General features: G+C 40.5%; 1 protein-coding gene across 13 annotated transcripts in view; it reads left to right on the forward strand.

Moving 5' to 3' along the window:
- The window catches only part of dlg1b (discs large MAGUK scaffold protein 1b), a 185,264-nt gene that overhangs the window by 10,291 nt on the left and 152,355 nt on the right, over positions 1-22,618 (forward strand). For all 13 annotated transcript variants that reach the window (XM_049599534.1, XM_049599519.1, XM_049599520.1 and 10 more), the window contains exon 3: positions 20,404-20,567. In XM_049599534.1, coding sequence (XP_049455491.1) covers positions 20,404-20,567 — 164 coding nt within the window. The remainder of the gene's footprint in view (positions 1-20,403; positions 20,568-22,618) is intronic.

Here is a 22,618-nt window from a genome sequence, read left to right on the forward strand (position 1 = left end):
AAACTGTCTCTATGAAGCCATGTTTAATGTGTGTTTAGTGTGTGTTTAATGTGTGTTTACTGTGTGTGTTTAGTGTGTGTTTAATGTGAGTTTAGTGTGTGTTTAATGTTTCCGCTGCAGCCTTTCTGCTTTTCACAAACAGGCTGATAATGAATTAAAACAAAATGTGTAAAAGTACCGATGACATCGGAGCTTATTAGCACTACGACCTTTGATAGTTTAGCCCTGAGGCTCGTTTAATATCAGGTTTTAGTACCCATCCCTAAGAGGCAGTGTAGAAGGGGCTAATGACATTCAGTTAACGTGTGCTAAATTGCAGCGTTAACAAGACTGACAGCTCTTAACAAGCTCCTGCTCCGCTGATACTCAGTCACTGGGTTGACTCTTTATTAGTGTTTAGTGTGACATGTCAGTCTGTCTGTGTGCTGTGCCGGCAAAGTGTAAATATGCTTTATTAATGTGATCATGAGGTGATGAGCCTCTACGTTTACCTGCATACATTTGGTTCACAGCCACGTTCCTGAGTCCAGAACAACCAGTTATTAAAGTTGTGTATTTGTTAAGTAGAAAACATGTCAGTTAATCTTTTGTCCTAGTGGAACAGAAGTCACCCTGCAGGGTTGTGTGGTGTGTTTGATGATAGCGGCGTGTTTCACCTTGCTGCCAGCTAACGGGACGAGAGTAAACCAAGATGCTGCTGCTGCTGCTGCTGCAGGGTTAACGGACTCAGAGCAGCAGGAATGTGGTCCGATCTGTTCGAGACTCCTGATTGACTGATTTAGTGTCTGGCACTGTTTGAGCTGTCTGACAGTGTAGATCAGTGTGCAAACAATATTAGTCACTAGGTTTATGATGTAATGTAATAATCATTTAACCTGTCATGTGTCATCAGGGAAATAATGTAAACCTAATGTCACTGATGAAATATTTATGGAGCTGAATGTAGTAGAACAACTAATTGGCCTCTTTTGCGTCGCCTGACGGGAAACCCATCTTTACTACAGTCCTGTAATCACCAGCCTGTTGAACACACAGTTCATATATATATTTGTGCTAATATTGGGGTTGAATTTCCAGCAGCCTCTCTGGTTCAGGAGGGAGGATATTTCTCCAGCGATGGCTCGATTCCTTCAGTTTCTGTTCATCCTGCAAACATCCAGTTCAGGTTCCTCCTCCTCCTCCTCCTCCTCTCAGCATCTTCATCACTAATAGATGAGTGGAGATCATCAGCGTGAACTCAGTGGCCTGTTTTCTGCCCATCTTCATCCTGTTTCTTGTGGTTGTTTGCTCCACTGCTTGAAGCTCGATAGATTTACACACAGTCAGGTGTTTGTGAGGCTCCAGACTTCGTGGTCGTTGGTGCTCGATGGTTGAACTGACAGTTAATCAGTTCAACCCATTTCAATCATCGTTATGATTTAAAAGTTGAACTGAATTAACTTTCTTTGTGAAAGTAATCAGATAACAAATACTTTTGTTGCAGTGAAGAGCTAGTAAAATAGTAAATATACAAAAGATACAATAAGACAGGTCCTTGAAGAAAAACTGGTTTGGTTTCCTTCAAGAAAAATCTAATTTTTATGCCTCCATGCTGATGATAGCCATAGCTGGAGGCTAGTGCTGCCCCCCAACAGTCGACCAAATGTTAGTCGTCCAGAAAGGTCATCAGTCGGCAAGATTTCATTGGTCGCTTAGTCTCAGAAAAAACAACAACAACAAAACAAACAACCAAACGGGAAACTCTATCAGGAGCTGCTCCTTGTCAGAATAAATCCAAACCTATATGACTGGACCATGTGGGACTTTAATTTGAAAGGACAGACACAGGAAGTGTCCACGCTCAGCAGTCAGGTATCGACAGACATCTTTCCCTTCTTCTGTAAATATTCAGTCTGATAAACACGGAGACGTTGATCATGTTAGTGCAGGGCTACCCAGAGCTTTACATCTGTCCCACAGATGATAGGCCTACACACTTATGAACAGCTCCTGGAGGAAGATCAGCTCTGACCTCAGGATTTCAGGTAAACAGGCTATATGATGCTTGTTAAGGTTGCAACCATATACACAACCTGCCGGCCCCTAAATTCCAAGGCTGGTACCTGCCTTCAACGAAATTCAGTTAAATTTAAAATATTCAGTAATCTGCTGTTGGATTTATTCTCTTTGAAATTAATATATTTTCAAAAACACAGTTATTTAGAAATGAACCAGATAGGGCTTCCATGTTTATTAGGGGCCGTACACATGCTGTGTCTTTAACCACCTGGAAAACACGAGGTCGGGTGCTGGGAGCTACTCTTGTGCCTTTTCTGTGCCAGCTTTCAAGAGCGTGGCGGCAGGTTGCGTCTGAGTTTGCTAAGCAACCTTTAAGGGATAGTGCACCCAAAAATGAAAATTCAGCCATTATCTACTCACCCATATGCCGAGGGAGGCTCAGGTGAAGTTTTAGAGTCCTCACATCACTTGCAGAGATCCAAGGGGAGAGGAGGTAGCAACACAACTCCACCTAATGGAGGCTGACGGCGCCCCAGATTCAAACGTCCAAAAACACATCATTGAAACCACAAAATATCTCCATACTGCTCGTCCATAGTGATCCAAGTGTCCTGAAGCCCCGACATGAAAAGTTGTTTGGAAAAACCTCATTTGAACTCTGTTTTTAGCCTCATTGTAGCCTGTAGCTCTGACTGCCTCTCTGGGCACCGCGCTCACGTGTGTGCGCATGCATGCGAGACCAGCGAAAGCACATGAACACACATGAAGGCAGTGTCCATGTCTCACGATCTCGCGCAAACACACACATGTCAGTGCGGTGCCCAGATAGGCAGTCAGAGCTACAGGCTACAGTGAGGCTAAAAACAGAGTTCAAATGACGTTTTTCCAAACAACTTTTCATGTCGGGGCTTCAGGACACTTGGATCACTACGGACGAGCAGTATGTTAATGTTAGTTAATCTCCTCACATGTGTGAAACAAATGTGCCATGTTTTCTTTTAAATTACACTTTGCATAACCAGTAATGTATCATCAGAATTAAAACATGTTAATATGATTCCATTAAAGGACAGCAAACTGTGATACTGGATTACGGCCCAGTCCTGCTTCATGGTTTGACTCCTCATATTAGATAATAATGATTTGAATGCAGTGACGCTGCCTGGTACTGTAGCATGTCTCGGTGTGTCCTGGGCCTCGGTGTGTTTGTCACGCTCACCCTGACGTCCCAGCATCTGATGAAAAATAGATTTCTGCCACACAGTTTCCAATCTGCCAAACCCCCCAAAAAGAGATGTCTGCAGCCGGCCGAGCACAGTGTAATCCCTCTGTGGACACGACGATTACCCCCAGTCCATAATCCCACCCCCCACCCCATCACTGCCGATTTACAGAGAGAACGACAGTTTCTGTTTTTCTTCTCATTCTTTCACTTCAGACTGGCCTGATTCCTCTCACAGAAACAGATGGCACCCATTGAATCTTTTCTCTTCAATAAATCACATTCGGTTTTCGGCCCTAAAGATTTGGGTGATACTCTGCTAATTGCAGTTTGTCTGAACTCTGCAGGGTTTGGCCGCCCGCGTCTTTTGACATGAAGGGCCACAAATAGTGATAAGTTTTATTAAATCATAGCATTGTGCATAAAATATCATAAAATAGGGAAACATGGTGAGACAGAACCAATGGTGACATCGTCATCAGAAAGATCAAATGAACTGTGTCAGACATTTAAGAAGATGTGTTGATAGAAACACTTCGTCCAGGTTCACCTGTTGTCTTGATAAATTCAGTATATTTCAACACGTCCTCATACTTTAACAACAGAGTAGACCGAATCACCCTGACGTCGTACTGACAACAGCTCCAGGTAAACAGCTGGCAATCGATTACATCTGTGGATATATGTGACATTTGTTTATTCATGTTGTCATTGTGTTGTAATGTTTAATGACATGTAGTAAATCAGAGTGGCCCGATGCTCTGCTTTTTATGTCCCTGTGTCGGTGATGCCTGTAACCAAAGGCATCAGGTTTTCGTGTTGTCCGTCTGTCCCATTCTCATGAATGCAGCAGCTCAAGAAAGCCGTGATGAAATTTCTTAAAATTTGCCACAAACATCCACTTGGACTCAAGAATGAACTGATCAGAATTTGGTGGTCAAAGATTAATGTGACCTAGGGCTGGGAGATATGGACAAAAAACCATATTTTGGTATTTACAGGCTGACTGGCGATGTACGATATATATCTCGGTATTTTCTAGGAAATGGGCGACATGTTTTCAGCTGCAAGTCAAAGCCACATTTGAGATGTCACAACCAGTTTTATAAAAACAGACTGTGATAAAATAAAATACAAAGACAGAGATGTTATTCCCTGTTTGAAAATAGGCAGCTGCACAACAGTTACACCTCAAAACACTAGTCGGCGGCAGGGTTTCTTTTAAGTGCTGTAAAGTTTAGTTGATTCAAAACACACATTAAACATGGCTTCATAGAGACAGTTTCAAACACAAATCAGCTTCACTATAACTCGCAGCATTCACAGACAAACACTTGTCTTTATCTGGACACATTTTCCCCACAAATACAACATGCTAACATTATTAGCACAAGCCTATGGCATTTTACATTGTATAAATTAGCCTAGCAGCTTGCAAAATTCACTCATAAGAAGCCAGGCATACCAGCAACGTTTTAACAAAGGTAACATTACAAAACAGTCTTTAAATTGTTGGCTGAAATCATGTGTGTGTGGAAGAGTTAATTAAGACAATAAAGTTTTACGTCTTGAGCTTTAAAAGTCTTTAAGTTTTCCAGTTAGACCAGTTTTATCCTGTTAGTTTTCAGTTGAGTTAAGATGTTGAAGCACAGTTTGATCCACGTTGTTGACCTTTGCACACTCTGTGGGTGTGGTGAGGTCGTTCTCTGAGTGTTATCCTGGATGTTGTGTGTTTTGCTGCTCTGATAGCGACGGCAGTCTAAATAGGTGTGGTCTTTCATTAGACTTCACAACAGAAGCTCTTGTGTCGGATTCGGCCGTCTAACTGGGTAATATGATTACATAAAGGGCTGTTCTCTGTTCAGTCCCTGCATCTCTTTAGAGACGCCAGCTATCTGTCGACTGCCTTTAATTTAATTTAATTTAATTTCTAAAGCCAAAATTCAACAGTGAACTAAAGACTTGTGAGCTTTTTTAGTTCTTTGAGTCTCGGCATGTGCCACTGTGGAAATGTCTTTGTAGGATTATTTGGGCCTCATTATCCTCCCTTTTTTTGACATACTGCATTAATTTGTTCAGATTTATTTTCTCTTTGTGCACCTGAACCTGATGCTCCACCTTCTCTCAGACTCAAAACCCAGTCAATACGTCACACACACCTTTGCTAAACTCAAGCTGACTCTTTCTAGTGATGCTGGTCTGTCTGATGTCCATAAATCTGCTTAGAAATTATTCAAAACAACAGAAAACTAGACTTTCAGTTTTAACGCTGGATCTTCCTTCATAAGGAAGTTCCTCCAGTGATTGTTTGCGTGGTGACAGTATCGACAGGAGCTGCTGTAAGTGGTACAGCAGGACTGTATCAAAACTGCTGGAAGCCTTAAAAACACAGACATCTATCAGCTAAAAATAACACAATTGACTGGGAACTGTTTTGCCACTTATTCAGATTGTTTTTCAGCAGTGGTTTGATTGGCTGATCAATGGATTGACATAAAATTAATCTGCACTGTTTTAATATTCAACTAATTAAGTAATTTCTAAATCACAAGAGATGATTTACGGTTCTCAAATGTCACAATTTCCTGGTCTTTCATCGTAGTGAAACAAGACATTTGACAAAGTTTGTTTTTCTGAAGAATATTATGATTATTTTTATGCCTCTGAGCTGCCGACGGCCGTGACAGTAGCCATGATGTTTTTGTGTGTTCGTCCGTCCGTCCATTCTTCCCATTCTCCTCAATGCAATAACTCAAGAAAATTGACACAAATGTTTACTTGGACTGAAGAATGAATTGATTAGAATTTGGTAGTTGAAGGTCAAAGATCAAGGTCACTGTGACCTTGCATCCGTCTCAGTCTTGTGAATGCCATATCTCAAGAACGCCTTGAGGGAATTCCTTCAACTTTGGCACAAACGCCCACTTGGACTCTGAACTGATTATAATTTGGTGGTCAAAGGTCACCGTGACCTCACAAAACATGTTGTTGGCCATTACTTCATACGCTCATTATGACAAAACTTGACACAAATGTCTAACAGGATAAAATAATGAAGTGATGACATTTTACATCCAGAAGGTCAAAGGTCAGTTTCACTGTGACATCATATTGGACTTAAGGACAACCTTAAACATAAAGCCTCTTCAGGTTGTCCGTTAGTTCATCTGTACGCACGTACTTACGCCCATCCTATTCTCTTGAACCCAATATCTGAAGAACTCCTTAAGGGAATTTTTTTTTACAAATTTAGCGCAAATGTCCCCTTTGAGTCAAGGATGATCTGATTAGATTTTGGTAGTCAAAGGTCAAGGTCAAGGTCACGATGACCTCATCCATCCCATTCTCTTGAACGTGGTATCTCGAGAAAGCCCAGAAGGAATTTCCTCAATTTTGGCACAAACGTCGACTTGGACTCAACAATGAACTGATTAGAATTTGGTGGTCAAAATTTGTGGGGAAAATGTGTCCAGATAAAGACAAGTGTGAATACTGCGAGTTATAGTGAAGCTGATTTGTGTACTTGCGTTTGACGTTGTCTCTATTAAGCCGTGTTTAATGTGTGTTTTGAAACAACTAAACTTTACAGCACTTCACAGAAACCCAGCCGCCACTAGTGTTTTGGAGGTGTAACTGTTGTTCAGCTGCATATTTATGTCAAAGAGCTTGTGACATCTCAAATGTGGTTAACAGTTTGTAGAAAATACTGAGATATATATCGTGTATCGCCAGTCAGCCTGTACACACCGAGACATGAATTTTTGTCCATATCGCCCAGCCCTAATGACATGCCTTCAGGTCTACCAGTATCATCACTCTAACTTCGTCTGCTACAGCCTCCTAAAGACAGGAATGTCAGCTGGGATCACAGTGGCCCCGTGGGCCTCAGTGGGTTAATATACTAGTGCTGACTTCTGCTTAAGTCAGTCAGATCCAGTCCAGGTGAGCTGAAATGCAGATTTAAAGAGTTTAAAATTATAAAGTAGTCAAAGTTTTAAACATGCAGCTTCTCCTCCTGTCTTTTGATTTTATAGAAGAGATAAATCTTCACAAAGCATTAAAGCAGTAAAATGACTAAAACCACACTTCATTAATCATTTTAAATTAAATCAAATAGTTTTTTTTCCCCCAAACAGTTGATGCCAAATCCCTGTTAGCATAGTTGTCTCTTTGTCTGCTCTGTTCACCAGCCACTAACATAAAATACTTCTCACTGGCAGCAAATCTGTGGTGGGCAGAGCCAGATTAGCATGACTCAAGGCTGCGGCCACCAGCTGTAAAATGAAGAATGAGCGTCTCTGTTCTCCAGTAAAAACGTGGCTTACAGTCGTGTCTTCAGTCCACAGTGTGTGCTCTCTGTGTTCACTGTTATTCTTGTGATAATGATGGTTGCAGGGTTCTGTGTGGAACAGCAGCACAAAGATCCTTTTACTATTTCATCACACTCATACACTTGAATTTAAAGTGAAGTTTTATGATGTGGTAAAGAAGGAGGAGCTTGGGTAGTGTATCGAACAGTGTGCAAGTAGAAAAGACATGAAGATGTTAAGCTGTATTAATCACTTCATCAACTGTTTCAGCTCCAAAAACCCCAAACACTTGAATAGTCATGTTTCCACAACTGTATTTTATGTGCATTTTGAAATAATGATAAATAGCATTTAAAAAGCTGAATGAAAATGACGACATTAGAGGATTAATAAAGAGTTGATGCACTAAGTAAGTTCTGAGGCAGCCAACATTTGATTAAGACACCAACAAATGATTATCATCTGTAAACACCTGCTGTGTGTGAGTGATCTACTCATACGACCTGTCGTTAGAAAGCTACGCTCGTGGTTCAACTGATGCAACTATTTCAAGATACAGTACAGCCACCACAGCAGGTTCAATAAGCACCTCATCCAATCACATTATTACATCTGTATGCATGAACCTCATTATTTCAAATGTTCATGTTTCTGGACATACTGTCCAAAATATCTCCAGTTTGCATGTAAACATGTTGACACCTCATTACTATAATATCAGCTGAACTCTGACCTTTTGATTGGCACCTTACTCGAGCCAATAGGAGCTTCCATGTCCTCTCCCTGGCCTACATCAGCCAACAAGAGCCTGTGTTGAAAGGAAGAGCCCGCCCCCCTTCTCGTGTTACAGAGCCAATCAACAGCCAGCAACTGGCCCGATGGCTTATGGGTCGTGTAGTCACTCAGTATGTTTACATGACATAAGAGAAAATGGATTTATGGTGTCAGCAGGACTGAACAGAACTCCACCACTGACCCAAAATAACCACGTAAGACACCAGTAAAACACTTAAAAATCATGCAGACAAGACCATAAAATCCCAGCAGCCCCTTCACCAGAGGCGTCATTAACAGGCGGCTCGCTCAGTGTGTGACGTGCACTTGGAGATAAAATATAGGCCTATATTAATGAAGGTTCATTAGTACGGTTTGTATTTCTCTGTAATGTAGCACAGTGTTAACAATGTTACTGATACTATTCTTTCTCACACCTTCAACTCAAACCACCAAAATATATCATTTAATCATTACATTCATATCAGAAACATGCAGGAGACTAGTCCACTGATGGACCCTGATGAGGACTGTTGGTCCACTGATGGACCCTGATGAGGACTGTTGGTCCACTGATGGACCCTGATGAGGACTGTTGGTCCACTGATGGACCCTGATGAGGACTGTCGGTCCACTGATGGACCCTGATGAGGACTGTTGGTCGACTGATGGACCCTGATGAGGACTGTCGGTCCACTGATGGACCCTGATGAGGACTGTCGGTCCACCGATGGATCCTGATGAGGACTGTCGGTCCAATGATGGACCCTGATGAGGACTGTCGGTCCACCGATGGATCCTGATGAGGACTGTCGGTCCAATGATGGACCCTGATGAGGACTGTCGGTCCACTGACGGACCCTGATGAGGACTGTCGGTCAAGGAGGAATATTAGTCGGGGGGCAGCCCTACGCAAAACCCATTTTCATTCAGATGTCTCGAGGTCAGAGGTCATGTGATCTCTGTGTAAAAGGCAATGCCAGTTTTCCCCTCGCCAAATTTACCCTGACTTTGGAGCGTTATTTAACCCCTTTACTGACAAGCCCTGACATGCTTTAAAACTGCTGCTGCAGCCTCTGAGGGACAGTAATGATGGCCGACGTCCTCGCTGAGTAAAAGAGGTTAAAAGACAACGGGAGAAAATTCTTCAAGACAAACCAGCAAAGACCTAAAATCAGTCCTGACGTGGCGGTGTGAAGAGTTACCAGTCAAACTGAACGCTGAGGACTGGTTGTGGTGCGGCAGGTTCCTCCTGCTGTTTGTCTGAGGTCCTTGGGTGAGACGACCTTTAGCGCAGCACCATATTTATGTCCAATAAAAAGGGACCTCTGTGGAATTGTGGGAGACTGTTGAGAGATCATTTTACAGTGAAACCAGTGAGCTGAGGTTTATAATTGTCAGCAGTGCTGCAGTCACTAGAGAGGCTCGCAGACAGGAGGGGAGGTCTGGTTCTACACAGAAACCTGGTTCTTCATCCTGGAACCACAACAGAACTCAAATTCAGCTGGTTGTTTTTATATTCTGACAATGAGTACGTTTACATGAACGCCATATTCCTGTGTTATTCAGAATATCCTCAATATTCTGGATGCGCATGAGTCATGTAAACACGTGCATAACCCGATTAAGGTCATATTCCGGTTGGAGAATATTCCGAATAAGACCCCTGGCATATGCCTCTTTTAACCAGAATATTGTGACATGTATACACCTTAATCGGAAAATGCCCCGTACCGGAATATTCAGTAACGTCTGCGCATCCTCGATTCACAAGAAATCCTGTGTTGTCGGTGTTGTTATGGTTATAGCGAGCAGGGAGAACAGCAGAGCTGGCTTCGTACCTTCACCCACAGACTGCGGGGGGCTTTAACTGGCGTGAACGACATAAGCTGGAAGGAAAGGTCCATACACTCGTTCACCTTTTCTTCTCGCTCTCGTCTTCCATTGTTGAGGACAAAATGGATCAGCACGAGTGTTGTTGTTAAGTTGTGGTGCAAAACCGCAAGTAGGACAACACAGGGGCATGTGGGAAACAAACATTACAGCTTCTGTTCATTGTGAACACAACTACTTCTTCTTCTTCTTCTTCTTCTGTATTTCCAGCAGCCCACAAGCCTATAGGCGTATCGCTGCCCCCCACAGGATGAGTGTTGCATTAAATCAGAGTGTTTCTGGTGGGCCAGTATCCCGCGGTCTTTTCTGGAATACGCCGAAACACGGGAATATGTCAATTAACATGTAATTGCAACAAGCAGAGGTCTGTAGTCGTGATTCCATTTAAATAAACTTTAAAAATGTTGCAAAAGAGAATTGTGTGTTTCCATCAGCTGGTGCGGAGCGAATAAACTCAACTAGTGTAGTTTGGTTAGAAGTAAAGCGCGGCTGGGACGAAGTAGAAGACAAAACAAGTCTCCAGAAAACAGAGCAGCTTCAGGAATTACTTTTAGTTGGACAAGTTTTAATTGTTTCTTTATATTACGTGGCGTTTCATGTTGTGAGGAGACGTATTATTTCATTTTATTTATTTTGTCAAGCTGATGTGTCGTGAGTTAATTACCATTACAATAAGTCACCTAAAACTCCTGTTCAACCAAATTATTTGAAATTTGAGACACAAGTCCACAAAAATGCCCCTTGGACTGTTAAGCTCCGCCCACTGGATTCTCTGCCATTTTGAATTGTTTCAAAAACAGTTGGATGAATAGAGCTCAATGAACTTTGAGTTTATTAACATGAAACGTGTTGTACAGTGTCTTTGGATGTTCATACAACTTTCTGTCACAGATGAACAAGGCTGGTTAAAAAACATGGCCACCATTAATGAAAAACACTCGCCAAGGGCGGGGCTTAGCAGGCAACAGGAAATAACTCGAGGTTCCTTTGAGCAGTCTTGATTAAACTCAGAGGACACATCAGGTTCTAACATCTTGACGTTCAGGCAGAGTTTTGTTTAATTCTGTGAGGCGAGGCAAATGTGGCGACTTTAAACGTGCTCTTGCTGAAATGCTGAAATGCTGATCCCGTAATGGTCACCATACGCTTCCGTCGTAATATTCTAAGCTTCTGTTCTCTAAACTTTCAAACTTTGAGCAGCCATCTCACCAGAGCTCAGTGTTTCTTACAGATTGACCCACAGTGCTGAGCTGCATCTCTAATTCATCTTCAGGTTCCCAGCTTGTGTTGCTGCTGTGTTTTTACTGGTTCTGGATTACGGTGATGTGTCGTACATGAATGAATCTGCTAGGGCTGCACCGACATGGACTTTCTGATTCTCGTGGCTGATAACCGATAACTTCACATGTTTGTATTTTATAAAGAAGTGAATAACGTGTAGTCTGTGTTTACCTTAGGCTCAGAGAGGCTGATTTAATATTCCACAGCTCTGACCGAACCAAATCAAACTGTTAACACAACAAACACAAACAACAGGTGTGACTCTTCATACCTGCGGACATCATGTCCACCGTAACTGGCCCCGCCCCCTTATAACCCTGCTCTACAGATGAACATCATAAACACAAAATGACTTTAATCAGTAATAAATGTGACGTTAACGGTGAGACAGAAGATGATGATGATGAAGCTCAGTGTTACTGTGTAATTCTCCCTTTTGAAAATTTTCCCTTTTGAAAGCCTGATTTTCAACTATCAATCAATTATTATTATTATTATTATTATTATTATTATTATTATTATTATTATCTTACTATATAATGATGAAAACTCTGTGTGTGTGTGTTTCATGTTTTTCTCCTCACTGACTTGGTCAATCCATGTGAAATTTGGCACAGTGGTAGAGGGTCATGGGAGGATGCCAATGAAGCAATATTACATCAATTGGCCAAAGGGGGGCGCTATAGCAACCCATTGAAATGTCAAACTTTGAATGGGCATATCTCATGCCCCGTATGTCGTAGAGACATGAAACTTTGCACAGAGATGCCTCTCCTCATGAGGAACACATTTGCCTCAAGAACCCATAACTTCCGCTTATATAGATTTTCCACCATTTTGAATTGTTTGAAAAACACTTCAAATGGATCTCTTCCTAGGAAGTTTGAGCGATCTGCATGAAACTGGGTGAACATAATCTAGGGAGCAATATCTAAAGTTCCCTCTTGGCAAAAGTTGGAAAACTTCCTAAAACTGAGCTTCTATAAGGCAATGAATATTGTGGAGGGCGTGGCTCATCACATAAAGGTGTAGAACATCTCAAGGGTTTCACCCATCACCACGCAACTTTGTAGGCATATGACCACACATAATCTGAGGGGACCCCTCCATTATTGACCCCATCAAACAAAATGGGGCGCTAGAGAGCTCATTTCTTATCTAGGCCTAACCGCCATATGGATTTTTACTAAACTTGGTAGATATGTAGAACAGGACGCCTCAAGGTGACTGGAGAAATTTAACTCTAATTGGCAACTGGGTGGCGCTATAACAACAGAAAAATGCTTCAAAATGGCTAAAATGCGACCGATCGCTGTGGCTCCCCCTGTGGACCAATGTTGGTGTTGTTTTCTTTCTAATGTTTGGTATGACTAAGTCATGGTATGGTATGCTGTACATAATCACAGAAACTGTCAGTGTGTCATTCTGTCAGTCAGTCATTCTGTCTGTCCCACGTTTTTCAAACTCTGTCTGAATACATTGCTCTTCTTAATGGGTTCAGTTGACTATTTAATCTGCAATTTCCTATGACCTGTATCCCAAACACACACCATGTGAAACTGTACGTGGGCAACTGTGCACTCAGTGGGTATGGACTAGTTATTATTATCATTTTTAAGTTATCACAGTTGATCCTGAAGGGAACGTGAATGATGAACCACATTTTACCACAGTTTATCCGGTTATAGTTGTTGAGACGTTTCATATTTTGCAAATTAATCCAGTCATGATGAAGAGAGGAGAAACAATGAGACAGACGTAAGAGTGAAGAGGGACTTTGGTATTTTTAGATTTCACATTTGGAGCTATTTTCAGTCATCAAAGTGTGTTACATAACATTTGATGATATCAGTGAAAAATCTTTGAGCCTTTATGTTCGGTGATTTGGCGGACGGCGAGGCGTCAGTGATTTTACATTTCCTGCAAACCGACCTGCTCCATCAGACATACATGATGTTAATATGACAGTGTGACCCGTCTGCTGTCTGAGTGGATCTGGGATCATGTTGTCGTCAGATCAGAGTCAGTCTGAAGGTTGAGCAGCAGCTCCACATGACACTGAGAGATGTGGGGCTTTTATTGTGAAAGAGTAACTTTTCCTGACCTTTGTTTCATCCTGATTTCATTTACTGATGATGACAGGAGACTATTGTTGATGAGAAGTCTTGAGTTTAACAGCTTTTCCTTGATATTTCTCGTCTTTCTTTCACTAGCAACCACCGTAACAAATAAAAACAGGATAATGTTTTATTCACATTTGAGAAGAAGAAGAATGAAATGAGTGGATGTCCTCACAGTGTATCAGGACAGGAGAGAATACAGTGTGATCATGGATGTCGAATTTGTTTTCAGTGATCATTATTGAACACTGAATGCAGCATCTGGACTCTAAATATTTAGTCAGTGTGCTTCTCTTTGGGCCCTCTGCAGTCGACCTGCACTCATTTTCAACAGTCATGTTTTGCTTTGGTTTGGTTTGGTTTGTGCCGTCAGCTCAGCACAGCAGGGATTTACATTTCCATGACATCAGGTCTACCTGCTTGAAGGTGTTTCTTAGGCCGAATTTATCATTTTTAATCATTTAACCAGGAGCTGAATAATCCACTGAGGTCTCCTCCTCTCCAAAACAAACAGATCAGCTGATTTAAACCAGTAAAAACACTGAACAAATATGCTTCATGTTAAAATCCGTATATCTTTGATGCTGTGTGGCATGTCAGAGACGGGCGGCTCACCCAGCACCTGCAAGTGTGCGCTCACCTCTTTATGCCTCCGCACCAGCAAAAGCTGTGGCCGGAGGCATTATGTTTTCAGGTTGTCTGTCCGTACGTGAGTGTGCCCATTCCTTCAAATTTGGCACAAACGTCCACTCAAGAATAAAGTGATTCGATTTGGGTGGTCAAAGGTCACTGTGACCTTTTTAATCTGTCTCATTCTCATGAATACACTATTTCAAGACGACCTTGAGGGATTAAAAAAAAAAAAAAAAAAAAAATCTGGCATAAGCGTCCACGTTGACTCAACTATTAACTGATTCAGACTTTTTGGGTCAAAGGTCATGGTCACTGTGACCTTCGAACGGTCTCACTCTTGTGAACACAACATCTCAAGTACACCTTAATGGAAGTTCTTTACATTTGACACAAACAACCACTTGGACTGAGGAATAAACTAATTAGAATTTGGTGTTTGAAGGTCAAAGGTCAAGGTTACTGCGACCTCACAAAACACGTTTTTGGCCATAACTCAAGACTTGTCACACTAGTTATGACAAAACTTCACTTCCGTACATACGTCCATTCGTCCCATTCTCGTAAACTCGGTATCTCAAGAACACCGTGAGGGAGCTTCTTTAAATTAGACACAAACGTCCACTTGGACTCAAGAATAAATTGATTAGATTTTGGTGGTCGTGTGTCAAAGATCAAGGTCAGTGTGACCTCGTATGTGTCACTCTCTTGAATGTGTTATCTCAAGAATGCCATGAGAGAGTTTCCTCAAATTTGTCACAAACATCCACATGGACTCAACGATGAACTGTTAAGAATTTGGTGGTCAAAGGTCAGTGTGACATCATGAATTCATACACTGATTGTGACAAAACTTGACATCATCGTGTTTTAACGTCATATCTCAGGAACAGAAGGGGAGACATTTGGTCAGATACTGAATTGGTGACTCTAATCTTGAAACTGTGCTGATTGTATAGATCTTCTGTGTGTGAAGCATCCAGGTTTTTGCAACTTGAAGTGTTCGTGCAGCTGGCGAACAACCACGAGGTGATAATTCTAGTTTCTCTGATAACTTAAGATCCAGACGCTGAGGAGGTTTTCACCAGGAGCTGAATGATCCACAGAGGTCTCTTCCTCTCAGAAACAAACAGACCAGATGATTTAAACCAGGAAAACTGAATAAAGACGTTTAATGTGAAAAAAAGAAGTGTTTTTCCAACACTCGCCGTGGAGGGGCTGCTAACTACGGTGGCTGATGTGAAAACATGAATGTCTCTATCTAGAGTCAGTGTTTGGTTTGTCCATTCTGGGCCACTGTAGAAACATGGTGGTGCAACATGGTGATGTCCGTAGACGAGGACCTGCTCCCTGTGTGGACATTAATGGCTTATTCTGAGGTAACAAGAACACAACGCTTCTAATATTCAGACCTTTAAATCGGCTCATATTTTGATGCTGAGCCTCCAGTTTCTTTCTTGTTCAGCTGAGGCTCAGAGAAATATCTGTCTGTTTATGTTGTCGGTCTTGTTGAACCATCATACAGCGTTTTGCTCTCCACCTACAAAACTGTATATGTGTTTTATTTGTTAAGATTCAGACATACAGCGGCGTCCTCTCGCACATCTGACCGTAGTGTTTGTATTCAGTGTGTTTACATGTACATACATAATCCATTTGCAGTCATCTTGTTTTAGTAATCACATCACATGATGCTGACTTGTTTTTGTTTTTCCAGTAATGTGGGAATTTTCTCTGCTGAGTGTCTCTGTGTTTGAAACGAGCTGTGTAAATGAAGCTGTTTTGCATATCGATAAAAACTTGGTAAGTTAAATGTGGAGGAGGCCACAGAGCTGCAGTCTGATCAGATTTAAAAGCTGGTAGCTGCAGCCACAGCCAGCGAGGAGCTGTTGAAGTGCTGATCCTGATGGTTTATGGGAAAACATCTGTGCTGGCCGGCGGTCAGCTGCCACACGGCGAGCCAAAGAAAGCCTCGGTTATTTTAGATCTGCGCTCTCTGTGAGCTCTCCTCAGAATTGTGCGTCCAAAAATAAAATAGCATGTTGGTTGTGACCGCTGGGCTGGAGGCTTTATATAGTGTTGGCCTCACATAGAGAGACTGTCGTCTTTACTACAGGGACAGGCTCATAATATCTATCGATCAGTCTATCAATCAATTAATCAATCAGGATTTATCATCCTGTGAAGGAAAACGTCATGTTTTAGTTTAAAACCTTGGATGTTACTGATTCTGATCCCAAAACTGAATGTCAGGATTTTTGAACATTTTTATCTTGTTAATTAACATTTTTCTGAACTTCTTATTTATAACAATTTAAAAAATCTTTCACAATAAAACATGAGAACTAAGAGGGACACTCGTTTCTAACCCGACTGTCCTAAAGTTCGCGTTGTTGTCGTATTTGTTCAGAGACAAAAGCGTCTGAGTTGTTTGCGTCAAAAGTGATTCACTGTTTCTCATTCGCAGGAAATTTCTTCCCCTTTATTTTGCTTTCCTTTCTGAAATATTTCCCGTCGTTAAACATTGTGAGGTTCAGTTTTCACGTGTTTTCTTTTGCAGGAAGTCTTTTAGATGTGAGAGTGACTGGTGGCCTCTTAACCCTTTCCCTGCCAGAATATTATTTTGTTTGAGCCAATGCCAAGCGCCGTGTCACCGTCATGGAGATCCTGTTTCGTCCCACCAAACTCGTCTTCGTCCAAAATCAGATTCAGAGTGTTGTTGATCGAGTTCATCAACATCTCCACGGCTTGTGTTACCGTGAACTTTTCCGTCAGCACCGGTATTTTCGTACTGTTTACAAGTGGCTACATTTCTGTAAACAACATCTTCTTCTGGTTTCCAGCGGCTCTTCTTCTTCATTTGGTTTTTGGACACAACAGCTAGTTCTATTTCACAAGATGTGTAACAGCGCCCCCTATCTTATAACAGTGACGACACGGATTGCTAGAAAATCTCGTCAGTGGTGGGGAAAGAGTTAATAATTCCACTGCTGTTAATGTCCTGAGAGATATCGTGGCCTTGAATCTCTCTCAAAGTTCATTATCTATTCTTACAAATTACTTAGATGTGTTGGCCAGTGACTGATTTTTATTGCTGAATTATGAATTATATTCTGAATTAATCGCTCACTTTAATATAATGTAAAAACACACCAGAGTCCAAATGTCTCCCCTTCTGTTCCTGAGATATGACATTAAAACATGATGATGTCACAGTCAAGCTGACCTTTGACCTTTTGACCTTCATTATTTTATCCTGTTAGACATTTGTGTCAAGTTTGGTCAGAATTAACATATGAATTATTGAGTTGTGGACAAAAGCATGTTTTGTGAGGTCACACTGACCTTTGACCTCCGACCTCAAAATTCAAAGCAGTTCATCATTGTTTGTGCCAAAATTGTGGACATTTCCTCAAGGCCTTTCTGAGCTATGTTCATTAAATAATGACGTTCATGAAGTAATGACGTAAGGTCACAGTGACCTTGACTTTTGACCACTGCATTCAAATCAGTTCATTGCTGATGACAAATGGACATTTGTGCCAAATTTGAGAAATGTCCCTTGAGGCGGTGTTGAGATATCGTGGTCACAAGGATGGGACGGACGGATGAACAACCTGAAAACATAATTCCTCCGGCCACATCTGTCACCAACATAAAAACTACTGTGACAGAATGAAGTTGAGGTTTTAAATGTCTTGTTTTGTGCGAACAACAGTCTAAAACCCCCAAATATTCTGTTTACTGGTATATAAAATGATGGGCCCTCTCATCGCAGTATGTTTTATTTTGTTTTGTTTTTCCCACTATTTTTGCTTTAAATTGACTGAAAAAAATAATTATTTAAATAATCAAAAAGTTTTGTGAGGTTTTATAGAAAAACTAAAAATTCCAACTAATGTCAAATAAAATTTGCAAATAAAATGCTCACTTTACAGGGCAGCTACAATATAGAGTAGAATAGAATAGACTTTATTGTCATTGCAATGGAAGTACAACAAAATTGCTGTGCAGTGTCTGAATATAAAAAAAGGAAATGGACACACGCGTCGACACAACCATCCCAGATCAATAAATATCATAAATAACATTAAAAGCAGTATGTTGACCCATTATTGCTTGTCTGAGTTCAGCTGAATGATTCTCTGAAGTTGATAACACGATGGCGGAGCAGTGTTCGATTCAGTTCAGTGACGGCTCTTAGATAAAAACCGTCCTTCACTCTGGAGGTGCGAGCTTTGAGTGCTCTGTAGCGCCTCCCAGAGGGTGTCAGAGAGAACAGGTGGTGACAGGGTGGGTCGCATTTTTCAGGATGATGTCCTCCAGAGGGGGCAGAGTGAGCCCAGTGATCTTTTCTGAGGTTCTTGTGGCTTTTCAGGTCTGTCTCTGTACAGCAGGCTGCCAGTCAGTCTGTTAGAAGCAGCTCTGCAGAGTCCGTAACATGAAGGGGTGTAAATCACCAGTTTCATCACAATACGATATCAATACAGTGTTTGGTCATATCACAAACTCTGCCACAGTACGATTTCCATGCGATTCAATATGAGCCGATATTATCTGATCATTTAACTCAGTCTGCTGCAGTTTTATTTGTTACTTTGGGCCATGAAAGATAAAAACAGCACATAAATAAAAAGAACAGCAAAGTTGACTTTAAACTGACTCCACTGACACACAGGAAACAGCACATGGGATCATGGGAGTCTGTAAAGTCATCATTGATGACACAGAGGTGCAGTCCTGTTTGTTGTTGTTGTTGTTGCTGCTCTGGACGCCACGCAGTGACGTAACCTGATGAATGTTGGAGCAGCTGAGACTGACCTTTAATGACCCCCCAACACTGAGAGTCACTGTGGATCCTCCTCTCAGGACAGACGCACTTTTTTAAAAACAAAAATGTATTTTCATAAAACTTTTAATTATTAATAATTTATTGTTTGCCTCTGCATCAGTGTTGTCTACAAATTATCAAACAAAAAGTGACAAAATAATGTCACGTCAAGTTTCAGCAAATAAAACTCAGGTTTGTTTACGTCGCCTAAAGCAGTGAATCAGATAAGAGATTGTTTGTTGACTAATTCTGATCTCAAGGTCAAAAATCAACTTCACGATTGGGTTTAATCCTGAGAAGGGCTTCACTTAAAAAGACTTTACTGTTTGGTGTTTTACATAGAGTAGGAGAAATGAAAATGAAAAGCAAGTTCTGTGAAAGTCAAGAAACATGGATATACATTAGAATGATTTAGTAAAAACTATGAGGAAATTAATTAAATTTGTAAAAAAATAAAAAATATTAACAAGTAGGAAAGCTCTAAAAAAATCTAAAAAGTACAAAAAAGTACAATAAAAATACCTGAAAATTGGCACAAAAAAAATACTTAAAAGTTTTACAAAATGACCTGAAAATTAGCACAAAAAAATACTTAAAAGTTTTAGAAAATGACCTGAAAATTGGCACCAAAAATGACCTGAAAATTAGCACAAAAAATACTTAAAAGTTTTAAAAATTGACCTGAAAATTGGCACAAAAAATACTTAAGTTTTAGAAAATGACCTGAAAATTGGCAATAAAAATAGATCAATGTACAAGAAAAACACCTGAAAAGTAAAAAGCAAAAAGAAAGAAAGAAGAAGTTACTTGAAAATAAGCAAAGTGAAATGTTCCAGAAAATAACCTGAAAATTTGCAAAATTATTTGGACATTTTTCTCAGCTTGTTTTTAATTGTTGTTATTATTATTAATATTATTATTATCATTATTACTTTCTAAATCTTCTGTTTTCTTCTTCTTATTGTTGTTATCGTAATTTGCAGAAGTAACGAGGCCACAGGAATATTAAACGTGTGGATATAAATGAGGCAATAAAAAATGTTTTTAAATGTTAAAAAAAAGTTTTGAACATTGATGGATGGAAAGAACGTCTTGTCTTTTTTTTAATAACAAAACATTTTCAGATTTCCATCTTTGCAGCAGCAGCAGCTCTCTGATGTCACCATCGTCACAAATACGTTTAAACGTTTTTATTGAGGAAAAAAAAGCAGTAATGAAACATCGATTGTGTAAATTCATTCAACAGTAACGTGCCTATTAAACGCCACCGCTGATGTCACTGAAGAGTGAGACCTCTTTGTTTTGTTCTAATTAAAAAGTGTCTCTGTTCCTGTCTCCTCTCAGATATCCAGGAATTTTACGAAGTGACCTTATTGGACAGTCAGAGATGGGCGGAGTCTTCCAAGGCAGCAGACCCCATGGCGCCCGTCCACCTGTGGGACTTCTCCAGCCTTCAAAGCACAACGGTGACCTCGGACACTCTGCCCAGCCTTAGCACCAGCATCGAGGTAAGACTCGTGACCCGTCGGTCACCTGTCACAGCTCAGAGGTCATCCAGGTGTGTCAGTGATGGCCGACAGGAAGTGAGGTGTCTCTGAAATGGTTTGACTCAAAGTTTTAACTGTTCTGGTTAATGTTGCGTCTCTTGGTAACAGAAACAGTAAAAATAGAGAACATTAAAAATAGATCTCAGCCTTCAAACAGGACAGGATGATGAGTGAAGATGCTTCTGTTGTCACCTCAGTCTGTTTGATACGGACTGCTTCAGGCTCCTGTGGAGGAGACCAGGATGAGCACAGAGCACAACCAGCGTGAAAACACACCTGTGTTGTTCAGGTGTCCAAAAGAGGACAGACACCACCGTCACCTGCTTCTCATTAAACGTCTCTTTATCACATGACCTTTTCAAAACAAAAATGAGTCACATTTTGCCAACAAATAAAAACTAAATGATATATTGAAAGATGGACAAATGGACAAATAAAAATAATACTGTTTTAGAGTTTTAGTGTTTCTTTATGTAGCTGGAAACGTTTCCCTCATGTGACAAAGGAAGTAAAGTTTTACTGGGAGCAGACGATGGTGTTGAAAGTGTTTTCCTGTGATCAGTGAATCAATTGAATGATTAGTCATGATGAACACTGGAGCATCTGGAGCATCACTAATCTTTCAGTGGCTCGAGGATTCATTTCTCTGAGTTACAAAAATGAAATGTCTGAATGAGATGTCAGTGATGTGCATGTTATAACATGTAGAAGTGAAACAGCATCATGACAGCGAGCGTGTGATCCTCCTGAGAGGTGACACCATGTAACACCATGAAGGTTGAGCTGCGTCATCGTCATGTTTCTGTTCAGTGTTGCTTTGTTCCCACTCAGTTGCTTTTTCTGTTTCTTTGGCGTCTTGAGTTCAACGTGTGACTAGGTTGTATCCTTCGCCTCTTTCCACACACACATTGTTAACCCAGGGTAGACCCAAGACCAGGGCTGTACGAATCTGGGTTAAATGTCTGTTGCAACATGTGACTAACGTTTACGTTATAGGATGACGAGTGACTGTTCTTTAGCAGCAACTGTAAAATGTCGCCATTAGCAGGGGGGCGTTTTGAGAGATCGCCGCTGCATCAGAGGAAGGAAAGACTGACAGTTTGTTCCAGACATGTTGTTGTTTTAAAATAGCTGTGGTTTCAGTCAGCAGTAGTTACAGTCAATACAGCATAGTATCGTGATATTTTTGTGTGCAGTATCGTATCGATACACAGACGCCAAGTATCAGTGTTTTTATCATGTAAATTTTTAATATCACAATTACTAATTAAACTTTGGTAGCCGACTGGAATAATATAGTCCGTTGCTTTTTCAGTCCACCAGATATATTTTGCTGCGATTAAAAATGACTGAAAACTTTATCTTATTAGATTAAATAAATATGTACCTTTTTTTTTTTTTTCCTTGGGAGACAAAATTTGCACTTGAATTATTGCCATACTCAGCATATTGCAACGAGGGGTGGGGGAAAATTGCTACAGCACGGAATTATGATATTTTGCCTTGGCAATATTGTATCGATACAAAAAAGATAAGTATGGATTCTTTTATTATATTTAAATTGTTAATATTGCAACTAAAAATTTAACTTTGGTAGAATACTAGAATAATAAATTCAGTCACTTTTTCAGTCCACTAAATACATTTTGCTGCAAAAAAATGACTGACATTAAATGAACAGACTGAAATCGTATTAGATAAAACAAAATTTTCGGTATATTTTTATTTTATTTTTTTTTGTTAAAGGTTTTTTGGGGGGGGGGGGGGGACAGAGGGATGTCGTATGCTGTAAAGCCCTGTGAGGCAAATTGTGATTTGTGATATTGGGCTTTATAAATAAAATTGATTGATTGATATTAAATCACAATATATTGCAATATATGTTATATATATATATATATATATATATACTATATATAGTATCATGATAATATTGTATCATGGGGCATCTGGTTATTCCCTCACCGAATTGCAACACGTTTAAAATCACAATAATATCGTATCATGACTGA

This window comes from Epinephelus fuscoguttatus, linkage group LG15 (genome assembly GCF_011397635.1).
Source record: "Epinephelus fuscoguttatus linkage group LG15, E.fuscoguttatus.final_Chr_v1".
Taxonomy (NCBI): domain Eukaryota; kingdom Metazoa; phylum Chordata; class Actinopteri; order Perciformes; family Serranidae; genus Epinephelus; species Epinephelus fuscoguttatus.